This window comes from Tachysurus vachellii, chromosome 2, assembly GCF_030014155.1.
Source record: "Tachysurus vachellii isolate PV-2020 chromosome 2, HZAU_Pvac_v1, whole genome shotgun sequence".
Classification (NCBI taxonomy): domain Eukaryota; kingdom Metazoa; phylum Chordata; class Actinopteri; order Siluriformes; family Bagridae; genus Tachysurus; species Tachysurus vachellii.
The window spans coordinates 15,973,001-15,981,743 of NC_083461.1; the positions used below are offsets into that span (position 1 = coordinate 15,973,001).

The following is an 8,743-nucleotide window of genomic DNA, read 5'->3' on the forward strand; positions in this document are numbered from 1 at the left end:
ACCCAATCCTCACAGTCCACACAGCTGTAACCTCCTATCAGGCAAGCAGATTTTTTTAACAGCAACTCACACACCACATGTACTCTTAGATGAGAGAACACGGCATTGGCAGGCCACCAACATAGTGTGTTTACTATCCTTAATTTGGAAAAGAGGTAAGAACCTTTAGATTTTAATCTGAACTGTAACAGTTTTAATGCTAAATATTGAATTTAAGTAAAGGCTAATGCGCATAAAAGATTTAGGCAGTGGCTGTGATTGGACAAGCATCTGATATGCCTATATGTTGTTTAATATGTTCTTTAACACACTACTGTCAGAAACCAATAAATATTTCTATGGAAATTTTTTTAATTTTAGAATTGTGAATTGAGACAGGATACAGCTGAGTAGTTGAGGACTAAGAGTCTTGCTCAAATTCCAAACTGGGCAGCTTAGCAGTGCTGAGATTTGAACTCACATGAAGGCACTAACATAATTGTGCACCTTTGCCAGCTAAATCAGCATTAGACAAGGACAAACTGACATAAACCAGCTTGGACATTTGTTCTTTTTCTCTTTTTTTTTTTTTGCACCACAGAGGCAACCGGGATAAAATGATTTGGAAAATGAATTTATCTTAATCTTTTGAAATATTGACTTGAGGTATATTTATGTTTATAGAGAACCTTAAGTTCAAGATGGTCAATATACCTCAATGATTTATAAGCAATTTTCCGAAGTACTTTTTAAAAATACTGTTGTCCATATACTCTAAATTTTACAATTTTCTGTGTTCACTGTTCATTGCAGAATTTCCTTACATATTACATCCACATATTACATAGTGAAGAGGTAGATTATCAGTCTTTCTTTGAAGACTGGTAGTGACTTGGCTGTTCAAACAGCTAAGGGATGTTCATTCCACCACCTGGGTGTCAGTACAAAGAAGAGTCTTGATGAATGTCTATATTTTGATGGATGGAGGTTCTATTTGAGCAGTGTTTGAGCCTCAAAGGGAATGTAGTGCAGAACATGGTATGACAGGAAAGTGGAGATTGGTCCAGTTTTGGCTTTGTAGACAAACGTCTGTGTTTTGAATCAGGTGCAAGCACCTAGAGGTAGCCAGTGAATGGAAGGCAGCAATGGGATTAGGCATTTTAGATGAGCTACAGTGGGCAAGTAGGACTTGGGGTAAGATTCGCAGAGAGCGATTTGCACTTAAGTAGTCTCAGTAGAAAGAAATGTCAGGATCCTCACAATGGTGTAAAAGACAGAGTCAGGCTATAAGTGTGGGATAGGAAGAATAGGATAGTTGGTGTCCAACTATCCCACAATTGAATCAGATGGTGTTATCCAAGAGTTCAAGGGCCCTAAAAACACTTATCATCTTATCAAAGGTCACCATAGACACTGGTAACTAATTTACTGAAATACATCTTTACTCTTTTTTTCTACAGTTTTTGACATCATTGATTATGGTATTGTGGCTCTTCAGATCAGGAGGTTGCCTGGGACCTAAAGTATATTCCGAGGTACCAGATGGTGGCTGGGGTTGGATTGTGGCTTTGGCCTTTTTTGTTGTTGAGATCTTCACTTATGGAGTTATTAAAAGCTTTGGCATATTCCTCAACGATCTGATGTGCGAGTTTAATGAAACCAACAGTCGGGTTTCATGGATAATCTCAATATGTGTGTTTGTAATGACATTTACAGGTAAGATATATGTGGACCTTTTCGAACTTAGCTTTGAATGAAATCATACTTAATGTCTGTGTACTCATTACTATAATATCTTCATTGATCTACATATTGCTTGTTGGCTCAGCACCATTGTCCACTGGGCTGAGCAACAGATTTGGCTACCAGCCTGTTGTGATTCTTGGAGGATTCCTAACTTGCCTGGGAACAATATGCACTGCATTCACCAGCTGCATAAATCAGATTTACATCACAATCGGGATAGTTTCAGGTAATCAGAATCATTTACTATAAAAAAGGTATGAACTAAGTGAGTATCTAAAGTAGTCTGGTAATGGTAATGCATGAGTAACTGTGAGGATTAATTGTGTGAAATATGATTAAAAAGCCTCAAAAAAGCCTTATGATTAAAAAGCCTTAAAAAGTTTTTGATCATCGCAAAGCAAGTTGCATTTGTAGGATAAAATAAAAAAATCAGAATGAAACCAATATAAAATGTGACAAATAATTAAATACATTTACAAATAAATAATTAAATAAAAATAAATAAGTTAACAAAACACTTATTTTCAAGTCCTTCTCTATATTAAAGAATGCTGTAATAGACTAGTAATAAAAAACATTAGTATCTTAGTTCTTGTTAGAAATAGTCGTATGCCTGTTAGGTTACAGATAACACAAAAGAATAGCATGGAGTGTTAAAAAAATTGTCAGCAGTTTCTGAATATGTATCCTTGCAGGACTTGGTTACTGTTTGACATTTCTCCCAACTGTCACCATACTGTCCCAATACTTCAGCAGACGTCGATCTTTGGTCACTGCAGTGGCCTCCACAGGAGAATCTTTTGCCATATTTGCTTTTGGACCAGGTGAGAACGCTCATGCTCAAACACTAGCGTCATGTTACTTCAACTAATAGTATCTGTGCTATTACAATATGATTTTTTTTTATACATACTCAACATAATATGATTATGACTAACAATTTGATTATTATCAGTGCTGTTTATTTCCACAGCAATTCCAGGTTGTAATTTTGATATCAGATAAAAAAAAAAAAAAACGTTTTGTTGCCTATTGCAATCTTTGCAGCGTTTACTGCACTTAAGACACATATTGGCTGGAGATACACAATGGTGGTGCTTGGCATGTTACAGGGTACCATCCTTGTCTGTGGACTTCTGCTTCGCCCCATGATCATCAAGATAGAAACTACAGAATGTTTAACCAAACCTCTGAGAAAGCAGGAATTTGAGAACTCTATCACTGATACTGAATTCAGTGGCTCAGTGAGCTCCAGAGGCTTGGTTGTGCAGTCATCTGAAAATTTGGAAGGGGGACTCCAAACAGAGGGACAACAAAAAGATGGAGACACATTTCAGACTGCTCAATGTGAAAAGGATACAAAACGTTTGGGCAGAAACAAGCTCCTTGACCTTTCTGTGTTAAAGGAAGGCAGCTTCTTATGTTATGCTGCATTTGGTCTTTTTGCAACACTGGGCTTCTTTGCCCCACATCTATATGTGGTGGAGTTCAGTGTGAGTATGGGAACTGAAAGGGACAAAGCAGCCTACATGCTGTCAATAATGGCGGTGGCCGAGATCTTTGGACGTCTCTCCATTGGCTGGATAATGAGCTGTGGCTGCATTAGGAAGATATTTGTCCTACTTGGATGTGTGTTTCTGATATGTCTAGTGTTAATGATCTTCACAGTAGTAGAAGGTTTCTGGGGCCTGGCTGTCTGCTGTGTCTTATATGGTTTTCTGTTAGGCAATATTGCATCCACACATATCCCCATGCTGGCAGAGGATGACGTAGTAGGCATAGACAGAATGTCATTAGCTGTAGGTGTCTATGTGTGCATCCAGAGCGTTGCAGGACTTGCTGGGCCACCTTTAGGAGGTACACATCTCAGCAGTTTTATATTAAATATATTTATTTTATATCAAATTTGTTTCTTTTTGTACAAAAATTATGATTGTATGTTCATGATGTGTTTTAAATGTTTTGCAGGTTTTTTGGTGGACATCACACAGAATTATAGCTCTGCCTTTTACTCCTGTGCTGCTGGTACAGGGATAGGTGCACTCTTTCTTGGACTGGTACGTCCAGTAAAGACAGGTTTTCTGTGCCCAAAAAAAAAGATCAGCACTTGCCAAAACAGCCTTTGATGCTGAGCAAAGGTCAGCATAAAGTCATGCCTGAGGAATTTCTAGAGGTGGCATTCTACATAACTCACAAGGTTAATCTTCTATTCTCTTTGAGCTTGCGACTGGCAAATGTGTGGATGTCTGAACATGGAACAGTATCAAGCTGCATATCACATTGATGCCAAACCAAGGTAAATCTGATTGATCACATATATTCAAAAACAATAATTACTCAGAAAAAACAAGCAAAAACAACAAGGGTATCTACCCTCACACCAATCACAAAGAGGTGTAAGTTTGGAATATATGTGGTAGTAGTATATGATGCTGTTGTTTTATGATTCTGATGCAAATCACCTTCATATCTTGAATCATATATTTAGCCATATAGAAGTTCACCCTATACATCCAGTATTATACAACCATTCTTTAAACTACAAAGCTCTTGTTGAGAGGCTACATTGTTCTCCAATACGCCAGTGCTTCAACTATTCCTGAAACTGACAATGAGTTGAATCATGTGATAAATCCAGCATAAAAACTCGAGAAATACGAAATACGAAAATACGAAATAAGAAATACGTTATAATGTAATGGGACTGAAAACAATTAAAATAGTTTTTTTTTTTCTGTAGAAAGTGCACTGGATGTTTGTTATTAATTTATGTTTCTATGTCCAACACTAGATTTGCTAAGTCTAACAAAAAGTGCAGATAATTTTAATGATTTTATCTTATGAAGTCAATTTTCAGTTGGAATGTGTTAAAAAAATCGCTCTAATCTGAGATTTTATTTTATGGAATACAACTAAGATTTTTTATTTGTATAGTAGAAGTGAGTAAAGAAGAGAATTAAATGGTCTCCCTCTCTCACATGCACTCACACACATGCACACTGCATAAAAATTAGTTTACCTTCCCGCTGATGTCCTTAACTGTCAACTGCATAGCGAAATAAGATATGAGGCTATATTGAAGACAAAATGGTACTGAGAGTTGATTATTTTATTTGACATGCACTTTTTACCATTGTAATATCTCTTGCCCAAGAAATGTGATTATTACTTTATGTGACACTTATATTATGTGACACCTGGCAGCCCAGTGTCCCATTGACCCTGATGCAGTTCCAGTACACTACAGTATATATGGGTCATTACAGGACAAGTAGAAAAGTGATGGTGAGCATTAGAAGTGGCAGACATCTTCACTAAAGTATTTAAACTGCATGTAATTTATTGGGTATAAATTGCAGTATTAGACAAGTTTCCTTGTTAAACAACAAACCACTTCAAAGCTTATAGTAAATGAAGCATACTTGTTTCATTTTGTTTTCCTTTGATTTATCTTCACTTTTTATTCCTGAAGCATTTTGTACAGAATCATGAAAAGCTGCAGCTTCATTAAACTCATGTATTTGGACCAATTAACTTTCTTTCTCCTAATGACATGATGTTGCTTCCACGTCTATATTTAGATAAATTCAGGACAATACACACTGCCGTTGAATCACTGTGAATGCTAGACATTTGTCATATTGAGAATCTGAAGTCAATACAAAGTGGATGATTGTTCTTTCATGGTCAGTAATATGAACTCAACTGTGAACGTCACAGCGTGCCTGAGACACTCAAAATATGAGAATGTGTGTGATGAGAATGTGAGTGTTATTTCATTTGATTCTAATGCAAATCTTTTACAACTGTGCCAGGTAAACTGTGACAACTACTAATTGTAGCTTGTTTAAAAATTATCATTCCAACAGTACTACAAACTTTAAAACTAGACTTTATTTTGTATGTTTAGAAAGAAAGTGCTTATAGTGTACATTCACAAAGTATGATTGTATGTATCTTGAATAGCAATCTGTTTTAAATTAAAGTACTATATTTCAGACAAATCTAAGCAGTGTTGTACATTGAAAATTCTTGTCTTTTGTAATAAAACATCTGTTATTTACACTAAAGTTTCTACAGAGCTAAATCTATCTTGTTTGATCTAAACAAAACATCGCTGTCATACATTAAATATCACTTTTGCTTTGTGTTTAGCTTTCATCTTCCAACAAGCTCAGACACATAGATAGCCACTGTCTGAAGTCTTGGAAAGCTGCTGTGGGCTTGTCAGTCTGATGGTCAGAACTTCCATTCTCTATCCATTGTAGCAAAGCCTGTACGAGACACTACATATTAACATAATTACATAACTCTTGTTAAGTGTAGCTTCTCAGTATTTGTCAGACCACACTGTTCATTGAATGTACTGGTTTTGTTCTGTATTTGAAGATGTAATAATTCCTTCATACCTTGTACCTGTCTGCAATCTTAAAGCCGATGGCACACTGTAGTTTCCTGAGGCAGATGGGGCAAAGGTCTAAGGGACGACGATCTGATTCCTCTAAATGGTTGGAGCCTTGCATAACACACTGGAGCCACTGGCAGTGCTCGATACCAAATATGTGCCCAATCTCATGGGTCACGGTCTGCCAAATTAGCAAAAAAAAAAAAAAAAATGAATCATTCAACTCTGTTTAGCAATAATCTTCGAAAATCCTAAACACAAACTCTGGCTAATTATTAAGGCAAAAATTATATTTAAAAAAATAGAAATTATGTGGTTCTGCTGGAAAATAAAATGTCACCAACATTTTCCTTAAAAGTTGTACAGCCATAATTTAGAGTTTTAAGAAGACTGTCGTGTCCATTTATGGTTGTCAAACCTTGCACGAGCGGAAGAGCAGAGTGCTGCGAATGGGAGGTATGTAGCAGTCCTGAAATACTCTGTAGTCCCCTGGCTTCAGCTTTACCTTCTTCTTCAGCCGACCAGCATAACTTCTGTGGTAGAAGTCATCATCATACCTTGCAAAGCTAAAAACCCCCATTCCTACAGCATAAATTGTTTGTATTTAGGCCAAGTCTTAACAGCAGTTTGTTTACAAAGGATACAATAATGAAATAAATGTTATGTTAAGGTCTTCTGTTTCATCAACTGCATTTACTAAAAGATTAATGTGTGTATTCTAAAAGCTAGTTTGAATTAATCATGTATTTTGTGTAGTTTATGCTGAATGTGTAAAATTATTTGGTAATACACAGGGAAATGTAAACATGTGAAATGTTTGCCTAAATAAAGGCAAATCTGGTAATAACACAATTAGATATTACCTTCACTGAGAGATGCTTGACCAAAGACAAAATTCCAGGAGTCTTTTGGGTACAGATCAATCACGGTGACCCCAACAATGCAAAACGCATCTTTTGGCTTCCTCTTTTTCAAAAATACCAAGAGGTCACCTAAGAAAAAGGGAAAAAAATCTTTGGAGACTAAAAACTGAAAAGAACAAAAGACATGAAAGACTGGATAGTGTAGATTGTATAAGACTATTGGTTGTAAACACCAGTATTCACTTTTCTGAAAACTGAGTGCCCTCTGCAGGACATTAAGATTAGGTGGCCTAAATTTCAACAATTTCTAAGCAGCCTCAATAAACATGACCTCTAGTATGTAGTAGTACTCACCAGCATGAAGCTGCAGGTTATTTGTGTTGCTGTTGACACGAAATGCACAGCCGGTGGCTGCAATGGTCACTGCTGGTAAGAGCTTGACTGCCAGGCCGTAGAAAAATGCCTCGCAGTATTCCCTCAGCCACTCCACATACTGCTCAGTGACCCCATCCTCATCTCCAAAAGATCCTGAGGACCATAGAAACACATTACAAAGCAACTTATTCTGTATACAACATTGAATCATATGTGGATTTTGACTAACCAATAGTTTGAATGTAAATGGTCTTGTGGCCAGGGTCAGGTGTTTTGCGGTATGGGTTGCTGTAGAAGCTCTGGAAGTCCTGAGGAGCTTGAGGGTGTGCAGGAATCCAGTCAGATTCAGAGTGAATGGTGATAGCAGTGAAAAGACGACTGTCTGGGAGGAGACCCTTCTCAAGAAACCGCTTTTCCTCTTTGCTGTAGTGCTCAAAGGCCTCTATGAGATCCTTACGGGTGGAGAGAAGAACTGAGCGCAGTTTCTCCACAGGATGTTCAAGGCACTGCATCTTGATTGTGTTGTCTCAGTAGTTATTGTTGTGCTAATGAGCTGAAGACCTTCAAGATCGATGGATTAATCTTCAGCAAATGCAGCAAGACACAAGTTTAAAACAAACTCATGAAGTAACAATTCCATACACAGATCAACTGAGGTCTAATTCATGGGTTCTCAACCCCAGTCTTGTCTAATTTATGCTTTCCAAGCAATTTATGCTTTATGCTTACCCACACCGGCCCTTTGTGTATAAGATTGGACACCGCTGTCCCAAAGACACTAGATACAACTCATCATATATTTATCATAGTCATGAGTTATGTTATGTGTGTTAGAAGTGAGAAAACCTTGCAAAAGTGCAGGTCAGTGGATTCCCAGGACTGGACAAAGGAAACTCTGGAAAAAAATAAATGAATAAAATAAAAATGGAAATATATGTTTAGATTATAACATTTCCGTTCATCTGTGCTGACACAAACAGGACTTACCACAGTCCTGATAATGATCTTTAATGATGTCAAAACTGTTATCTGTATCATTTGGTGAAAGTAAACAGAAGCAGAAAAGTGTAAAACTGTACAGCAATAACAGAGCAATCAAAGCTCTGTGTACAGAAACTGTGGAGCCATAAAGAATCTACAGGGTTTTTCCACCAGTGGTCTTAAAAGTGCTTTGTGAAAATCCTTTTTTTTATTCGCCAATAAAATTGATGCCAATCGACATAAATGCGAAAGTCCCCGGAAACCCACGTCAAAGAAGACTGTAGGCTTTGACGTCAGTATTACGCAAGACTTCCGGGATAAGAATTACCTTCAAAATAATAGTGTGTGTGTGTGTGTGTGTGTGTGTGTGTATGTGTATATATATATATATATA

The 8,743-nt window shown here is 37.0% G+C and overlaps 2 protein-coding genes across 4 annotated transcripts; one reads left to right on the plus strand and one right to left on the minus strand.

Moving 5' to 3' along the window:
• The first annotated feature begins 12 nt into the window (after positions 1–12).
• Positions 13–4,002, plus strand: LOC132838800 (monocarboxylate transporter 7). 2 transcript variants are annotated; one of them, XM_060859393.1, is made up of 6 exons: positions 13–155; positions 1,440–1,695; positions 1,808–1,951; positions 2,421–2,549; positions 2,773–3,582; positions 3,694–4,002. In XM_060859393.1, the coding sequence occupies exons 2-6, from the start codon at positions 1,458–1,460 to the stop codon at positions 3,849–3,851; spliced, it is 1,479 nt and encodes a 492-aa protein (XP_060715376.1). In that variant the 5' UTR covers positions 13–155; positions 1,440–1,457; the 3' UTR covers positions 3,852–4,002. The 2 variants fall into 2 exon arrangements, with proteins under 2 accessions (XP_060715376.1, XP_060715383.1); XM_060859400.1 differs by having other exon boundaries at positions 26–155; positions 1,478–1,695.
• Positions 4,003–5,604: 1,602 nt separating this feature from the next.
• Positions 5,605–8,648, minus strand: LOC132838855 (archaemetzincin-2). Of its 2 annotated transcripts, XM_060859479.1 has the most exons (8): positions 8,356–8,648; positions 8,215–8,263; positions 7,598–7,950; positions 7,348–7,521; positions 6,994–7,122; positions 6,549–6,712; positions 6,135–6,311; positions 5,605–5,999 (listed from the first exon to the last, which is right to left on the minus strand). In XM_060859479.1, exons 3-8 carry the CDS (start codon positions 7,878–7,880, stop codon positions 5,877–5,879), a joined length of 1,050 nt encoding a protein of 349 aa, XP_060715462.1. In that variant the 5' UTR covers positions 7,881–7,950; positions 8,215–8,263; positions 8,356–8,648; the 3' UTR covers positions 5,605–5,876. The 2 variants fall into 2 exon arrangements, with proteins under 2 accessions (XP_060715462.1, XP_060715453.1); XM_060859470.1 differs by having other exon boundaries at positions 7,598–8,263.
• Positions 8,649–8,743: the final 95 nt, after the last annotated feature.